The following is an 18,847-nucleotide window of genomic DNA, read 5'->3' on the forward strand; positions in this document are numbered from 1 at the left end:
AGTTCAAGGTTATATTCAACTAACTGCAGAAGATGAAGTGCAAAGAATGATGAACCTTGTGGTAGAGCTAAGTGTTGAAATGGACAACCCAGGATACTCCGGTAATATAGTAGATTTTGTAGTATGTGATTCATGAAGAATCCATCTTATGAATTCACACCTAGAGGTATGTTGTTCTGATTTTATACTTGCTTGGGATATTGTTGTTGTTGCAAATTTTAAGATGGATACTAAAGAAGGTAATTTGAAGAAAAAAGAACCTCATATTTCTTATTTATAAGAAGAAGTATTTGAAGTAAATAGTCCAATGGCAACCAAATATCTTAGTTCACCACTTGGGATCGCTATTCATGATAAAGATGTGTTAGAAATTGAAGCTAATATTGTTGACAGTCAGCATAACACGTCACTGATAGATGTTACTTTTCTTGACATGTATGAACCTGAGCGGGACACCAAGTTCTACCTTGAGCTGGGACCTCATAGCGACAAAGTAACTATGCGAGAGCATGCTCCTACAATGCAATCAAATCAGGTGGCCTCCTTCCTTTTCCCTCCGTATGATGATTGCTTTGTGTTTGAGTATGAGGTGGGGGAGATTAAAACTTGTTTATGGGTATATCGCAATCAAAATGAAAACCCACAATTACCAATCTTTAAAGTTTTGTGCTCTCAAAATGAATTGAAATTGTTAAAGCTTTACATTTTTTAGTACAAAAATAAATTTGCTAGACTTAGGACTTGGCCAACTAAGTTTTTACTGGTGAACATAATGAAAAATCAGTCAAGAAGTGGTCAAAATTTTTGTTGTCCCATTTTGTTAACATCGAATCTTAAGTTGTCTTAATGTTAGCTTAGGCTAGCTAGGTAGGTTTAGTTTAGTTTCCTTTTTGTTTTCGTTGTTTTTCCTTGTTGTTTGGTCTTTCTTGTCTTTTGGTCTTCTTGTGTGTCAATGTTGTGTCTTCTTTGGTTTCTTGTGTTTTGGTTTTGGTTTGTTGTTTTCTTGGGTTTGCTTGTTGTTTGTTCAATTTTGTTTTGGCTTCTTGTTTGTTTCCCTTTTTGTTTTCTTCGGTTCATTTGTCTCATTCTGTTAATTTCATTTTGTTGTGTCAAGATACATGTTTATTCTCAAAGATTCTAAAGGATAGGTGTTCTTTGCATAAAAAATTGGGAGAATATTGAGAGACTTCGACTCTTTTCTCTTTACAGCTTCATTATTGTCTGGTTAATTTTGAAATCTTTGTCTACACTCATCCAAGGTGATATATAATGATTTAATTATGATTCGAGTTCTTGACTCTCAATTGGAAAAGGCTAACCTAATTACTCAGCACTACCATCACACTAAGTTACATCATAAAATTTTGTAAGATATCAGATGAACTTGTTTCCAAGTGAAAAATCAGAAGTCAAGATGTTTCACGTTGTCCACCATGGCTCCCAACCCAGTAATTGGACTTCAATGTTTGAAAGTTTCTTAAATGTTACAAAGAAATGCTCATTTTATACTTTATGATGTGAAAAATGATCTAAAAAATAATAATAATAAAAGAGAAAAGAAATTATCCACTTGCAACAACTAAACTTGGGTGTTTCAAATAATCTCCACCAGGGCTATGGACACCTGGTTGGCAGTGGAGCGTTGCTTGACGGGAGCTAAAGGTATCTCTATTGGGGCTATGAACGCCCAGCTGGTAGCAGAGCTATGCCTAGGATGACCTTTGCGAAACATGTTGATTGACTTCACCTGCGTAGCTTGGGCCCAATTTCCTTTGTTTATCTTCATTATTGAGAATGATGGAGTAATGAATCATGCACACACACTTAAGAGTTAATATTGTTCAGTTTTGAACTTGATTGTTTGTTCATTAGTTCACTCATCTTTTTGCTCTTATAAATTGTTTTGAATGATAGTAGCCTTAGGTGTCATGTTATATCAGAGATTCTAAAGTTCTAAAATGCCTAGAGTCATTTTTCACAGATAGTCATCATTTGTTATGCCCTGCATACCTAGCCCCGTTAGTTTCCTTATCTTGAAAATATGGGTCCCCTCTCTTTTGCTTTTGTAGTTTTTCTTTTCTTAGTTTTTGCCCCGGAATCCCAAAGTCCCGAGGTGTTCTTTGCTTGGTTTTTGAAGTCTTACCCGGAACCCCGAAGTCCCGAGGGAGGATTTTGTTTCTTTTTTTGGTGAAGACCTCAGAACCCCAAAGCCCTAGAGTCCCGAGGTCTTGCCTTGTTCCTTTTTGTTGAAGCCTCAAAATCTTGAAATTTCAGAATTTTGAGTTCTTCATGTTTTGTCATTTGTGAACTTCAGAACCCTAGAGTCCTGAAGTTGTTTTGTGTTTCCACCCCGGATCCCTGGAGTCTCGAGGTGCCCCGCTTGTTTTTTATTATTATTTTATTTTTATTTTCACCTCGGCAGTCCAGAACCCCGGAGTCCCGAGGTGTGTTCTTGTTTTTTTTGTCCTGACCTCGGAAGTCCGGAACCCTGGAGTTCCAAGGTGTGTTTTCGGTTTTCTTGTTTGTCATCTCGAAAGCCTGGAACCCCGAAGTTCTGAAGTTATTTTCCCCTTAAGCCACGGTTTCAATTTGGAACCCCGAGATCCTGGAGTTCTAGACCATCTTGTTAGGCCTTCATCTAAGTCCACCTTGGAACCCCAGAGTTTCGAGCTCCATTGTTTTGTCTCACCTCGGAACCCTGGAGTTTCAGGCCATGTTGTTTTATCCTATCTTAACCTCGGAACGTCAGATTCCCGAAGTTTTGAGTTAATTGTTTTTGAAGGAGTTTCCCACCTCGAAACCCTAGAGTCCCGAAGTGAGTCATAAAATTGATATTTTGACTATGTGATAGGCTAATTTTTGGTTCTTTCTTGCAGATGAGAGTAATTAAATGGACCCAACTTCCAACAAGAAAGTTAAGGAATTGGATAAGCTACCTGCAACCATGAAGTACCACTACCAAGGTCAGACTTATGCTTCCAAATTGGAGGATCAGATCAAATGGATGACAGACATAGAGATTGGGCATATTGAGCTTGAAGATATTGAAAAGCAAATTTTGGAGAAGTCTGAATTCCGGATTTCGCATGTTGTTGATCCTCCTGCTGAGGTAGTTGCATGCCTCATTAGCAACTATAAACGATATTAAAAGAAGTGAAAGATAAACATATAGTTGCTAATGAGAGCAAGATATTTTTAAAGAAGTTTGCATGTCATTGTGACTGGGACTTCAACTAATACTCCAGCACGTACTTTAATTATTGAGCAAGTTTTGCATGATTACACGAAGTGTTGGTTCATGGAGCTCCATTTTCGTAATGCTCACCCAGTCACAGTTTCGTAGTAGTTAACTGGAGTTCGAGGCAGAGACTTGCATGTCAACTGCGACTCCTTGCTTTTTTAGTGATAGGTTTATTTCCTAGAAAGTAGGACAAGAAACTATAAATTAGAATTAGAAATTTTGATTCATTGTAAGGGTCCACAAATTGATGATTTGAGGCCCAATTAGATATTCTTTTAAGAGATTTTAATGCAGATTTTATGAGTTTGAGTAGATGTTATAAAACATTCTTTGGAGTTAATACAAGAATCATCTTATAGATTGCCTGATCTATGCGTATGTGCTATGAATTTATTCTTTGCAATCTGTAATGTGTATTGTTTGAAATCAGCAACTTATTTTGGTCTTATGTTTTATTTCTTTATGAATCAGAGTGCGCACGTAAGTGGTGTATGAGAATTATTGTGACTGAATGATATTGTGGTGATATTCTTTCCATGAATTTGTGAGGTTGCATGACTTTTCATGTTTATTGGAGGTTCATTATTGAATGCTAGTTTGAATGATATTGATGATTTTTGGATTGCAGGGTGCTAATTGAGTAGTTCATTAAGTTGTTTTTGTATTGGTTTCATTGTTATTTTCTTGTTTCCCTAATCTATCTTTTTCCATTTATTTTGGAAGAGAATCTCAATCATAAAATACAAAAATAAAATAAGTTAAGCTATTGGAATTTGTTTCAACCAACAGACCCCTTGACAGGTACAATCACATCAACTATTGAGCTGCCCATCACTGTTGAGACCCAACTATAGAGACCTTGGAGTAGTTAATTTTGTGAAACTTATTGATTTTTAGGAGAAGTGGTGAGTGTTCCCATAAACTACCTGACTGTTGGTGAGTGTGTCAAAACACCCGTCAACAAGAACCTTGATGGATTGAGTGATGCAAGGCTACAATAGAAGTCCTGGGTTGAAATAATATACTGCTTCTTATTTGATAAAAATGTTTTTTGCTTCTACACATGAGAATAAAAAACCATATGAAATGTGAATAGGTGAAAATATTATTGTTATACATTTGAGGGTATTTCACAACAACTCATTTGCTCATGCCATGAAGGAAATAAGACCTAAGTTATAATTTAAAGCCAAGAAATGTATTTATATAGATTATAATGAAAATGTAAAAGGGTATAAACTTTGGAATCTTGTAGCACTAAAAGTTGTCTACTTAAGAGGTGTTTTTTTAAGATAACTTGGAACCGCCATGGAGTTGTAGGGAGTGGGCTTTAATCAAGCCCTACAATTCTATGAGACTGATTAATTAAGTGGGAAACTATAGTTGGGGTTGGATGTGAATTATAGTTTGGAAGATATAATTGTGGGTTGATCAAACTTAGATTTTTATCCAAGGATAAACAACCAAAGGAAAAAATGAGCAACAAGGTGAATTTTGAGAAAAAAAAAGAGTCGGAAGATTCATTAGTAAATGAATAAATTATTGAACAAGATAAAGATGATGTAGAAAGAGAGTATTAGAAAGGAATATTAGAGGCAAAATTTGAGGAAGAAAGTAATTGTAACGAGGTAGGTTTTGCACAACCTATGAGAAGGTCTGCAAGGTAGTAAAAATACTACACATGTATAGTCTACTAGATTTTCACTATATTTATTCTCTAGCTTGCATTGTTGGTGAAACAAGTTGTATAGAAGAAGCTCTCTTTCATAAGGAAAATGGGTCATGGAAGAAGGACATGAAGGAGGAGATGTTGGCCTCAAAGAAATGTAAGAATTGGGACCTACTTGATCTATTTAAAGGAGAAAGCCTATTGGCTACAAATGGGAGTATAAAAAAAGATCTATATAGATGGTGTATTAGAAAGGTACAAGAAAAGATTGGTGGCAAAATGGTAGTCCCATATTGAGGAAATATACATTAGTTAGATCTTTTATTCTTTTACTAAATTGAATTTTGTTAGATTGTTGTTGTCCATTATTGTTACATTTGATATTAAAGTAGGTTTTATAGATGATAATATTGTATTCTTGCAATCCCCCGAGCATAGATTGGTTGTTCAAGCCACTGGAAGACATAAACAAATAATGTAGTTTTGAAACCCATTTCACCCAACTACATTGAGAGTGGGGCATTCTCAAGGTTTTACATGGCCCAATGGACAAGTCAAATCATATTGATGGATTGTGAACCATGTGTGCTGAGTTGGATGCCTCCAAGTTATCAAAACAAAGATTGTATTCTTGCATGGATATCTAGAAGAGGGAATCAACTACATGGAACAAAATAAATAATTAGATGTTAAGGAAAAAAAGATCTATTTTATAAACTAAAAAGGTTTTTGTATGGTTTGAAGTTGACACTAATTATGTGGCCCTAAATTTTTGATGGATATGTTATGAAACCAGGTTTCACTAAGATCAAAGTTGATCACTATCGACACTACAAACAAGTTAGTGATCACATGTATTAATTAGTAACTAGGTATTGATGATATAATTATCATTAGAGACAACTAGACAATATTTAAGGAACTCAAAAGTAAGATATCTAAGAAAAATTATATGAAGGGCTTACGACTTGCAATGAACATATTTGGTATAGAAATTAATAGAGACGAGACTAACATGGAGCTATGGTTGAACTAGAGGTATTACATTCAAAGTGTTTTAAAATTCAGAATGCAAGATAATAAACTTGTAAATATCCCTTTACTTGAAGTAACTAAGTTGTGTTTGGAATAGTGTCATAATTCTCAAGAAAAATAGTACATGTTCAATGTTCCTTAAGTTAATGAAATAAGAAGTTTGTTGTATGTCATTTTCAGTACTAGAAAAAATATTGCTCAAGCATTAGGGGTTCTTAGTAGGTTCATATTGAATCTTGGTAGAGAACATTGCACTTATCATGAAAAAAGAAAATCTTAAGTACTTGAGAGAATTTTTTTTTCATTATTTATTTTATTATGGGATTGATAATATTAGCAAGGTGTTGAATATACAAGGCTTTGTGGATTCTAATTAGGAAACAAATCTAGCTCAAGATCAACAATTAGTGTTTTTTTTACTTTGTGTGGAGGAGTATTAATGTATATGAGTAAGAGATAACCCATAGTTTTATTATCCATTGCTAAAATAGAGTATATGGTTGCAACACATGCTTACAAAAAGTAGTGTGGTTGGAAATACTTTGCATTGATATCGGTTTTAAGAGAAAGATAATGATAAAAAAATGTAGAGTGAAATTTGTCTGGAAAAGAACCCAATTTAGCATGCTCATACAAAATATGTAGATGCATAATACCATTTTATTAGGGATGATGTTAATGATAATGAAGGTTCAAAAAGAAAAAGTTGTAGATGAATGTAGCCAATTATTTGACAAAACTAGTATGCATGTTGATTTTTTTTGGTAGACAAATGAAATGGGTTTACCCCTTTCTCATACCTAGTTTCTTTTTAGTTTATGTTGTAAATCTCTTGCAAAAAATATCAAGTGGCGTAATGTTGAAGCTTTGGTGTGTTATAAACTTACAAATAATTATTTCAAATGAAAAAAATGTTGGGATTGTGAGAGTTCTTGTTGTGGAATTTTTTAATTACATACAATAAAAATGTATTATAAGCATTGGTGATAAAAGATGGTAGAAGTTAGTCTTTGTGATGGCCTAGAGGTGTCTAGGACCTTGGTGAAGCGATGGTAGTAACCATACAAGGTTTTGGTTATGTTATGGTTAGAACATATTATGTAGAGTCTATTATTGATGTATGTATGGTATTGCTAATGTATGTAGCATTACTAGAGTGCATGTGATAACTGCAAAGTATATATAAGAAGGTCCTTTAGAGGCACAACTCATGAGAGTATAATGTTTGTATCATAATCCATAAGAGTGATCTTGGTAGTACCTCAAAGGATTGCTCAATATTTCTTCATATAAAAATTGTTTGTTTAACAACTAATGAGTTGGCCATTGTCAAATTACGTAAGTTGATGAATATTTTATCCATTTGGAGAAGTCTCATGGGACTAATGTGTGACATGTATGACATCACAATATAGTCACTATTTAGTTGTGTGATAGTTGACATTCCATAATGGTTAGTGAACCAAGGGAAAATATACAAGAGGGTTAATGGTTAGATTCATTCAAAATAAGCATAAAACACATAATCAAATATATCAAAAACCATTATACCTTCATGAAGACGATCTCTTGCTCCTTGGATTAGACCTTCGGTGAAGTGAAGAATGCACCCCTTCCTCACTTGATTGGATTGGTCCTTGATGGGGATGTGGAATGCTCTCCACTACACAACAAGATATAATATGATTCAAAGGATGATTATGGATGATATGGATTGGCTATGGAGAGATTTTGGCTTTATGAGGGCGCTATGGATGGATTTGAAACTCAAAAGGCCAACATAAGATTACATGGAAAGTGGATGATTTGTGAGGAGATGAGACTCCAATTTATAGATTGGAGGAGGCCAAAATGGAGGGCCAAGATTGATTTCAAAATGAAGGGTTGAGATTGATTTGAAATGGAGGAGAGGATTGAGAGGACGAGGTGTGAGATTTGAGAGATATGCCATAAAGGCATTTCTTGTCTCCACACTTCTCAAGGTACATGGGGAAGAGCTCCCAAGTTCATTGAGAAGAGAAAAAGAAATTAAAAATTCCTTGTGTGGGAATACTAAATGGATAAAAGAATTAAAAATTCCTTGGGAAGAGGAGGCATGGGGAGATTCAAAGAATTTGAATTTCTTTGAAAGGATCAAGGTGATTAGGGATGTGTAAATGATTAAGGGGATTGATTATGTGGTTTAATGAGTGATTGGAGGTGCAAGTGAGAAATTTAAGAGGATGTGACATGAGGAGAGAGAATGAGTGGAAGAATATAAAATTGAGGAATAATGATAATCAGGCTTCTAGAAGAATTAATTAGGCTAAGTGAGGATTAGAAGAAGTGATTTGTAGGAATCACACGATTAACTTAGTTAATTGAAATCGATTAACTAAGCAGGGTTTAGAAGAAATAAAATAATTTTAAAAGAAAAAGGGGAATAATCAATTTTGATAAATTGACTATAAGGTTGCAATGATAAAATTAAAATAAGATTTAATTAATTTTAAGAGGAATAAAGACCAACACAATTAATTAAATTAATTATGTGGAGAGGCTTAAATTAATTAAATATTAATTAAATTAATTTTAGGTGTCTACAATTAAAATATTAATTCAATCGGGATTCAATAAAAAATGACTTGGTCTACATCTAGTTTATGAAATAGAAGGAATAGGTTGGTGCTCAAAGTTTAGATTATTGATGATGGGATGATGTTATGAAGCATGCAAAGTTTGTACATGATGTCTTGAAATTGAGAAAGGTAGAATAAGGAGACTATAATATATTTGGATTCTATTTAGAAATCAATATATTGTTTTCTCTCTTTTGCTATTGGTTTTTTTCTTGATAGAGTATCTTGTGTTAGAATTCGTGAAATGTGAATCCCACAAGACCAATTATATTTTGCAAGAATAACTGTCACACATAAAGAGAAAATTTAACAACAAAATAATTGAAGACAAATAACAATAATTGAATTACTTGTATTGCTTATTGCTTATTGCTTGAGTTACAATGAAGGATACGACATCCTTATAAAAAAATACAACTCTAAATATAGAAACCCACCCTAAATGGTGGAGTCTACAAGATAGACTGAGAGTTAATACGTGAATTAGTCATGTATGCACAAATAGCATAATAGACTAATTAATGCATGAAACTCTCGAAAATCTAAACATAGTTTGCTTTTTCCTAGTTTGCATTATGCATGGAGATAAATACCAATTAATTATTCACTTAATTGCATTAATTCAATAAATAATTTACCCCCACCCCCCCCATAATGCTGACAAGGGAGAGGTATGGCAGATACATTGAATCTAAATGCTATTCTCCATGATGCTAAAAAAAGAGAGATCTAAGACAAGAAAGATGGAGCTCGGATCACAAGAGGGAAGAATAGGGCCAAAAAATCACTGATTAATTTGGAAGGAAGAGATAGTGAGTTGGTAATCAATCTGCAAAAATGGACCTAAGATCTGGATAGAGCTCTGAATCAACTTTTTGATGATATCTCATTTGCGAAAAATGAAGTCCGAATGCACAAAATATGCTCCCGAGAGTGAACTAATGCAATTAAGTAAATAATTAATTAATATTTATCTCCATGCATAATGCAAACTAGGAAAAAACAAACTATGTTTAGATTTTTGAGAGTTTCATGCATTAATTGGTCTATTATGCTATTTGTGCATACATGACTGGTTCATGTATTGTGTTTCAAACTCTCAGTCTATCTTGTAGACTCCATGTAGGGTTTCTATCTTTAGAGTTAGATTTCTTTATAAGGACATCATATCCTTAATTGTAACTCAAGCAATAAGCAATAAGCAATAAGCATTAGAATTCGTGAAATGTGAATCCCACAAGCCCAATTATCTTTTGCAAGAATACCTGTCACACATACAGATAAAATTGAACAACAAAATAATTGAAGATAATAACAATGAAATTGATTGAATTGCTTATTGCTTATTGCTTGAGTTACAATTAAGGATATGACATCCTTATAAAGAAATCTAACTCTAATATAAATCCTAAAGGGTGGAGTCTACAAGATAGACTAAGAGTTTGAAACACAATGCATGAATTAGTCATGTATGCACAAATAACATAATAGACTAATTAATACATGAAACTCTCGCAAATCTAAACATAGTTTCTTTTTTCTAGTTTGAATTATGCATGGAGATAAATATTAATTAATTATTCGTAATTAATTTATCAACTAAATAATAAATTATTTAGTGAATTAATGCAATCAAGTGAATAATTAATATATGAATTATTTACTCCAACACCCCCTTGAATGCACAACTGGGAGAGAGGCAAAAAAGATGTAGGGAAAAAACATGTAAAGATGAATGCAAGATGGGTCTCGACATAAAGCCTGATGAGGTTCCCATGAACAAACATGGAAGTCTCTCAGAAATGGAGCAAAGGAGAACCCCTAAATGGGAACAAAACTCCTCTCCAAAAGAAATAAAAGACAAGCATGAAGAAAAATTGAAGCATGAAGAAGTTGAAAACACTATCGTATGAAGATTGTTATGATGTTGAAAAAAGAACCTCTAGAAATAGGAATACAAGAGTGTTGATATGATAAGTGTTCCATCTCACCGAAATGCATGGGTAAATGGTCGCGTTGCATCTCCTAGTACATAGGAACAAATAATGAATACAAAGAACACTCCAACACGAAACCAAGGAAGTATTAGGACCAAAAATAGTAACCCCCCATAATGCTGACAAGGGAGAGGTATGACAGGTACATTGAATCTGAATGCTATTCTCCATGATGTTAAAAAAAATAGAGATCTAAGACAAGAAAGATGGAGCTTGGATTATAGGGCTGCAAAATCATTGATTACTTTAGAAGGAAGAGACAGTGAGCTGGTAATCAATCTGCAAAAATGGACCTGAGATCTGGATAGATTTATGAATTAGCTTTTTGATGATATCTCGTTTGCGAAAAATGGAGTCCGGATGCATAAAATATGCCCCTGGAAGTGCAAACAACAACTTCTGACTTCAACGGACAAAAAAGTCTACAAAATGAAATAATAAAAAAAAAATACCTCCATATCTAGATAGGGCTAAGAAAGAGCTTTCCAATGATATATGGTTTGTGCAATTTTGACTCTGTATGCTCAAGTTATGAGCAAAATACCAACCCCCTCTTTTAGGGCACAAAGTGGGTCAAAGAGGGGCCATGCATGTTGCCTGTACTGTTGACATCAGCATGACATCATGTTGATGTCAGCGGCTGGTACTTTGACTTCTTTTAATTGATTAAAAAATTAATCTTTTTGAAATAGCATGCACCCACTTGATTTTTTTTGTTTAAAAAATAACAAATCAAAAACCCAGCAATGAATTTTTTATTTTTTTTCACCAGCCAATTGATTTTTTTTTGGAAAATATTTCAAATGCAAGTGCATGTATGGATATACAGATTTTTGTGCCTCGAAAAGCGTGCCGATAAATAATCATACCCTTGATGCCCAAATAGGTCGAATTATATATCAAAATTCATGGAATCGACCTTCTAAATCCAACCATGACGTCCTTTTGGGCCCAAAAAGCTCAGAATTTTTAGGTACCCTCTGAAACAGAGAAAAAACCTCAAACTTCGAACCCTTGCAAAATGGACTTTGTATATCGGATTTTAGCGAAACGAAAGACGATCATACCTTTCTCGAGCCTTCTGGAATTAATTGTGCAATCCAAAGTAACCCAAGATGAACAATTTGTTGTGCATGCAAATAATCTCTAAAAAAGCGAACATGAATCTTCACATGTGGAGCTCTAATACCATGTTAGAATTCATAAAATGTGAATCCCACAAGCCCAATTATCTTCTGCAAGAATACCCGTCACACATATAGAGAAAATTGAATAGTAAAATAATTGAAGACAATAACAATGAAATTGATTGAATTGCTTATTGCTTATTGCTTGAGTTACAATGAAGGATATGACATCCTTATAAAGAAATCCAACTCTAAAGGTAGAAACCCTAAATGGTGGAGTCTACAAGATAGATTGAGAGTTTGAAACACAATGCATTAATTAGTCATGTAGGCACAAATAGAATAATAGACTAATTAATGCATGAAACTCTCAAAAATCTAAACATAGTTTGCTTTTTCCTAGTTTGCATTATGCATGGAGATAAATATTAATTAATTATTCATAATTAATTAATTAACTAAATAATAAATTATTTAGTGAACTAATGCAATTAAGTGAATAATTAATATATGAATTATTTACTCCAACATCTTGGATCAAACCTTGTGTCTCATGTATGTTTAGTAGATTGTGTATAATTTCATGTTCTTCCATAATGTTTGCTAATTGAATTGAAATGAAAAAATTATAATTTGATCATAATCTAAAGTTTGAAGACAATCGAGTTAATAGTATTTTGAATTACTTTTCATTATTTAGTACATCTCTTTTCTCACAAGACACAAGAAATAGAAGAAAACACCATTAGAGAGGGTAGAACCACAATATACAAGTTTTCTAGGACATTTTCATGATTCTCCACCATGAATGCCATCTAGCTTTCTTTTTCTTCTCATCCTTAAATTGTTTTTTGTTCTCCATTTCTTAGTTATAAATAATTTATCTCTATTTTCCTTCCTCCTTACCCAATACTCTTGCCACATACTTCTACCTCTAATATGTATAATATCCATCCTTTCTCCTATTTTTGTATTCATGTTATGACCATTTTCACATACTCTTAATTCTCATCACAAGCGCACATCATTTGTGGTAACTTTTTGGTTAGGGTTTTGACATTATAAATATTGTTATTACACACACCATCATCATATAAACACTAGATTAGCACACACCTTGATTATTTCAAAATTTAGTATTATTGAGAAGGTTGGAGTAAACCTATGAGGGAGAGTTAACTAGATAAATTTACACATATATCATAACCTCAATTCAAATTAAGGTGGAGAAGAAAATAAAATATGAGTGAAGTCTACATGAAAAGGGCTAAAACAAGTAAAAGGTTAAAGATAAAGCTAAATTTTGTTAATGTGTATGCTAGGGGAAGAGTACTAGTAGTTGTTATAGCTAACTTCATGCACCGTAAGCTCCTACACAATACATCGGATTTTGAGGATTTTTTTCGGTTGTCTTGTATGAGACTTAAGTGCTTATAGCTATTGTTTTGGATTCTAGGTAGTTATTGACAAATGTCGTGGGATTCATTATGCACGTAAGGGTAAAAAATGGTCATTTTGAGTTGGTGTCATATACATATTCCATATTACCCCAATAATTGTTTTCGTTGACCTCTACAAAATTTGCACAATTGATCCAATACTTATGCACAAATGCCCCAAATATTTTTTGTGTGCTATTGATACCAATCAAGTTGCACGATCGATTCTATTACAATTTTTTTTCCTAACTATTGAGTATACTTATGGGTGACTATTGACCCACTAGATAATTTTTTAGACTTTTAACTAACAAAATTCAATGAATGACAGTTAGAAAGTAGACCACAACTAGATCCCTTTAGAACGTAGACAATGAATGGCCATTTTTTACCCTTACGTGCATAATGAAGGATTACTCAAGAATATCAAAGTGGATAAGAAGATTTTGAGGAAGAAAAAAGTTGATTTCATGAACACGAGACATGAAGAACTTATTTATCTTGGTAAGAATAACCCCAAGTCCTTTTGGAAAGAACTCTAGCCTAGAAAGAAACAAATTAAAAATAAAATCTTGGATGCACAATGGTTTGAATATGCAAGATAACTTTATGAGCATAAATTAGAGGTTGTCCCTCCTCTTGTGGTCAACACCACAATAAAGCTTTTTACCATGCAAGAGGTGGAGATAGGTATTAAGAAGTTGGGGGTTGGTAAAAAAAAAGGATTTGGCTGAACTTCAAGCATAATATATCTAAAGTGGGGGATTAGATTTCTTGCACCTCACATAATGAGAATATTCAACAACATCATGTACCATGGATTTCCCAAGGAATGGTTAACCAACCTAGCAATACCTCTTTTAAAAAGCGATGGCATCAATAATCCTTCCAACTATAGAACCATTATGATAAACCCATTATTTGCAAAGTCACTTGGTGGTATGATAGAAAAGAGAATCAACACATGAGCTAAAGAAAATGATAAGCGTGCAAAAGGGCGATCAGGTTTCAGGCCTAGATGCTCTACAATTGACCATGGCATCACTTTAAGGCATTTAATTGAAAAAGTTTGGGAGAACATGGAAGAAGCCTTTTGCTGTTTTGTTGATTTCAAGAAGGCATTTGACACGGTCCCTAGGGACAAACTATGACATAGAATGGAAGAACTTGAGATTCCTTTGCATCTTAGGGCGCCCGTCCATATGCTTTATGATGAGGTTAAAGTTAAAATCATAACTTCAATTAGCATCTCAAAAAGTTTTCGGAGTGACATTGAGGTCAGGCAAGGGTGCCCCATATCCCCTACTCTTTTTGGTCTCTATATTGAAAAACTCGAGGAATGGTTAAACTCTTAAGGTGGTGATGGGGTTTACTTAGGGGAGTTTGTGATAAGGCTTCTTCTTTATGATGATGATCTTATTTTGATTGCAAATTTTGCTCAAGGGTTGCAAGACCACTAATGTGCCCTTGAACGCTTTTGCAATGTCATGGGGATGCAAGTTAATATTAGCAAGACTATAAAATCATGATTTTCTCTAGCAAAAGAAAGCTAATTTAGCATAAGTTCTACTTTGGAGGCAATATTCTTGAAGAAGTCAAGGAGTACAAATATCTTGGATTTGACTTCAACAAGCTAAATTGGGAAGGCTGCAAAAACAAGAGAGCTTTAGGAGGTTGGAAAGCATTATATGCTCTCCAAAACATATGTAGAGAGGCAAAACTTTGGGATTGGAAAACTACTCAGGTTCTTTTTGGTCTTTTTGCGATCCCGGTTGTGTTATATGGGTGTGAGTTATGGGCTAGCAACACCTCTATTTGAAAGTGGAAACAAATTGAGAAAATTCAAAAGCGCATGATCACAAGCAAGTTTAAAATTAAAAGCTCAGTTAATTATGATATCTTATTGAGTGAAGTAGGGGTAGTTCGTATTGAAGCAATAACTATGATGCGTCTCATAGTATATTTAAAAGAATTTAAAAAATAGGGGCAAGTATATGGCCTAAGATGGTTTTTGGAGACAACTTGAGTAAAAGAAAAAAAACATGGATGAGACAAAACAACAAATGGATGAGATAATGGAATATTTATTTAAATGTGTGCCCCACAGGCAAAAAAGAGATTAAGGCTTTTGTTATAGATAAGTTTAAGAGGCATATTTGGAGTAAAGAGCTAGGGAGAAAAAATAGTTATTATATTGAAGAGTTTGATACTACATATGATCTTTTTCAAAAAGCATATATAAAGTCTTGTATCCCTTTGAGGGCCAAAATCCTTATTGGTCAATTGAGAACCAACTCTCATCAACTTCGATGTGAAACAGGACGGTGGAAAAGGTCAAAAGAAATTTGGGAAGAAAGGGTCTGCATCTTTTGTACTCCAGGGCAATTGAATTTGAAAGGCACTTCATTTTGGAATGTGATGCTACAGAGACATTGGGAGCAAATATGAAAATGTGTTGACAAATGACTCTTAATCTTGTCAATGAGGAGTCCGTTGAGAAATTGGGGAAGCTCATCATCAACTTGTAAATGAAAAGAACCAAAATGCAAAAATCAATAACGACAAGACTGTCCCATAACCTGACAGATGGTAAAAGTTCTTCTTCTCCTTACCTAGAATCCACTAAAATTAAACACCAAAATGACATTAGAAGAATCTAAATTGAACAGAAAATGAAGTGAGAGCCTCTCATTCGTAGCCTTTGTAATATATATATATATAATCAGTACATATTAATGTAGATACGTAGCAACCGTAACGTTGCATTGCAGTTTGCAAACATCGATCTATTGTGCTTCACACCTGAACAGAACAAGTAATTCAGTTTACAAGTCTGGTTGAATCAGTATGAAAACGTACAGCTTCATTAAACTACATCATTTTGCATAACACGCAAGTTGTATTAGTAGTCGCAGAAAAAATATCAAATGGGCAGCCGAGTATTGCGAGGGCAGAGAAGGCTATTATCTATAACAAAGTGGAAGAGGACGATTGACGGAGTGGCGTGGAGAGGGCAGACGTCTTCTTTTTCTGCCGGCAGTGGGGGAAGGATTGAGAGCAGAGTTTTAGACCACCTGAAGAAGCACTATTTCGAAGCTTCCAAGATGCAACCACCTCCCGTAAGCTCACCTGATCATTGCCTTTTTCTGTGTTTTACAACTAGTGGGCAAGTCACAGATTAGGGTTTTATGTTCATTTGCATATCAAAGCATTGTATAACCACTAAAGGGAGGATTGCTTACACTGACAGACCCCTAGCTCTTGTTACTCTGTCTCCACTCTTTGGAATAAATTAACAAGTGCCCTTTTTGAAAATCTGAAAGAGAGACAAAACAGACAATATGCTTCAATGCTGTTACAAAGTAGTGAATATGGCAAGTACTTGATGACCTGCAGGCTACGCAATACATACATTACTCATTGTAAATAAAGAAATTAATATTTGTATTGTGACATTTCAGAAGAGATAACGGAGATAACAGTAGCAATTCCAAATCAAACGGGCATAAATGGAGCAAAGCATAATGGATTCACTCATTCAAGTATATAGACAATTCCAGGGAAAACCATCTTCATTCGAAAAAGACCCTGAAATAATGAATATATAACTTCTTATAATGGAAAAGGATAGGGGATACAGGAAGAGTTCTTCTGGCAGTAATCTTCTTCGTCTGAGGCATCTTCCTCTATGACTGACTGATCATACTCAATCTATTTAATTAATGATGTGCAACATGTTGTCCTCATTTTTGTTTCCAAAAATGAAGGACCACTATATGAAATTTTTGTGAAAAAATGAAAATTTTTACTCTATGGCATGCTTCCCGAGGCAGAATTTCAACTAATCCTTGGACAGGCTTAATCCTTAGTCCATTCTCGAACTGTGTTTCGAATTTCGTCAAATTCTGGGTTCGTTTGCTATGTCTTTCTTTCAATTTCGGGTTTTAAAACCCTGACTGCAAGTGGAGAATTTTCTTCAAACTGCAAGTTTTAATGATATTCATTGTTTTGGTTGTAGGGGAATTTTTAGCTTATTACATATGCATTTTTATTAAAAGATGTTACTTGCAATTTGTTTTAAATTTCCCTTCCTTCTTTTGTTTTTTTTAATTGTTTTTTGGTCTTGTTTAGTTAAAATAGGGATTTTTTTGTCCAATTACAAGTAAACTTGCAGTTTGGTCAAAAAACCCCTACTTTAATGGTTTTTGCATGTAATAGGGATTTTAAATTCCCATTACATATGTGTGCAAGTATTTCTAACTTGTTGTAGGGATTTTATTTCCCTTCTACAAGTAATTAAAACTCGTATTCCTCTCCAAAAAACCCGATTTTGCCTTGCAAGTGCATTTTTGACAATCTTAAACTTGTCATTTGTCCAAAAAATCCCGATTTTGACTTGGCAAGTGTAAAAGTAAAAATAAAACTTGTAGTTTGCTTCAAAAAACCCGATTTTGGCTTTGTAAGGGAAAAGTGAAAATTATAACTTGTCATTTGCTCCAAAAAACCCAATTTTCACTTGTTATGCAAAATCGAACTTGCACTTGTCTTCCAAAAACCCGAATTGCAGAAAAAAAAAAATGGTTTTTGAAGAATTCAAAGCAATTTTTTGCGGAGATTTTCTAGGAAGGAAAGGCGTTTTTGTTTCTACCCTATTTTCATGCATTCATGGACACCTTTCATGCCAAATGGAGGTTACATTGACTGGTTTTTTGCCCTAAATCAGCAAAAACGTGTTTCCAAAATGCCACATTTTGGGGGATTAGAACTTATTGAAGCTGCATTCTTCTAAATCGTTTTAAACTATCTTACCTAGGTGTGGAGTTTGGGATAAGATTTGAGCTATTTAATGATCCATCAAAGATGCATTGGATACCACGTTTTTCCTCCACGTGATTCCTTTGGCTGCAAATTGGAAGGGTTTAATGCCACGGATCTTTAACAAGAGGAATCGTTTTTGCTTCCGATGCTAAGGCGTTGGGGTCTGAGGAAGATTTGACCTCTTCTTGTGCTTCCAAGTTTGCATTTTGTGCCACGATTTTCTGCTAAAGACATTTTTCAAAAACGTGGCAAGGGTTTGTGCATTGCGGTTTGGGTTTATTTATCGGTTTTCCTTCTTCTTTCCAAAGATTGTTGCATTTTTGGAGAAGCATTTGCATTTTCAAGAAAGGTATGGCTTCTTTCCTTTCTTTCCTTTATTTTATTATTTTCTTGTTTTCTTAATTTTCTTTCTTAGTTGCATTTTTGGCATGTGTTGTTTTTCCCGCAAAAATCGCTTTTTGTGAGAGGATTCTTCCCTTGGTATGCAATTTTTGAATTGCATTGTTCTTTCCTAAATTTTCCCTCTTTACTTGTATTCGGGATTTCTAATTCCGATTACAAGTTCGTTGGAAATTCTCGTTCTTCCCCTACGGTTAAGGAATTTGACCATTTTTGGTTAAAATTCCAAGTTGAAAAGTGTGAAATGCCCCTCCCTTGCAAATTCGGGTTTTGAAAACCGTATTACATGTTGAAGAGTTCTTCCCATTTTCATGAAAATGACTTTCCCGGATTTTCCCATTTCTATCCATTCATGTTCCCCATATCCGTACTTTCCATTTCCGTCATTTTCCGCAAGTCAAAATCTCATTTTTCGTCCATTTCTCCATTTTCGAATTTACAAGTGTACTTGTATTCGGGTTTTAAAACCCCGATTGCATGTATGTTCTTTCCAACTTGGTATAC

At 34.2% G+C, this 18,847-nt stretch overlaps 1 protein-coding gene across 1 annotated transcript in view; it reads left to right on the forward strand.

The window, feature by feature from the left end:
- Positions 1-15,836: 15,836 nt before the first annotated feature.
- Positions 15,837-18,847, forward strand: part of LOC131037375 (uncharacterized protein At2g39795, mitochondrial) — a 34,377-nt gene continuing 31,366 nt past the window's right edge. The window contains exon 1 of the mRNA XM_057969504.2: positions 15,837-16,245. Coding sequence (XP_057825487.1) covers positions 16,054-16,245 — 192 coding nt within the window. The 5' untranslated portion in view covers positions 15,837-16,053. The remainder of the gene's footprint in view (positions 16,246-18,847) is intronic.

The sequence above is a fragment of the Cryptomeria japonica genome, chromosome 6, assembly GCF_030272615.1.
Source record: "Cryptomeria japonica chromosome 6, Sugi_1.0, whole genome shotgun sequence".
NCBI lineage: Eukaryota > Viridiplantae > Streptophyta > Pinopsida > Cupressales > Cupressaceae > Cryptomeria > Cryptomeria japonica.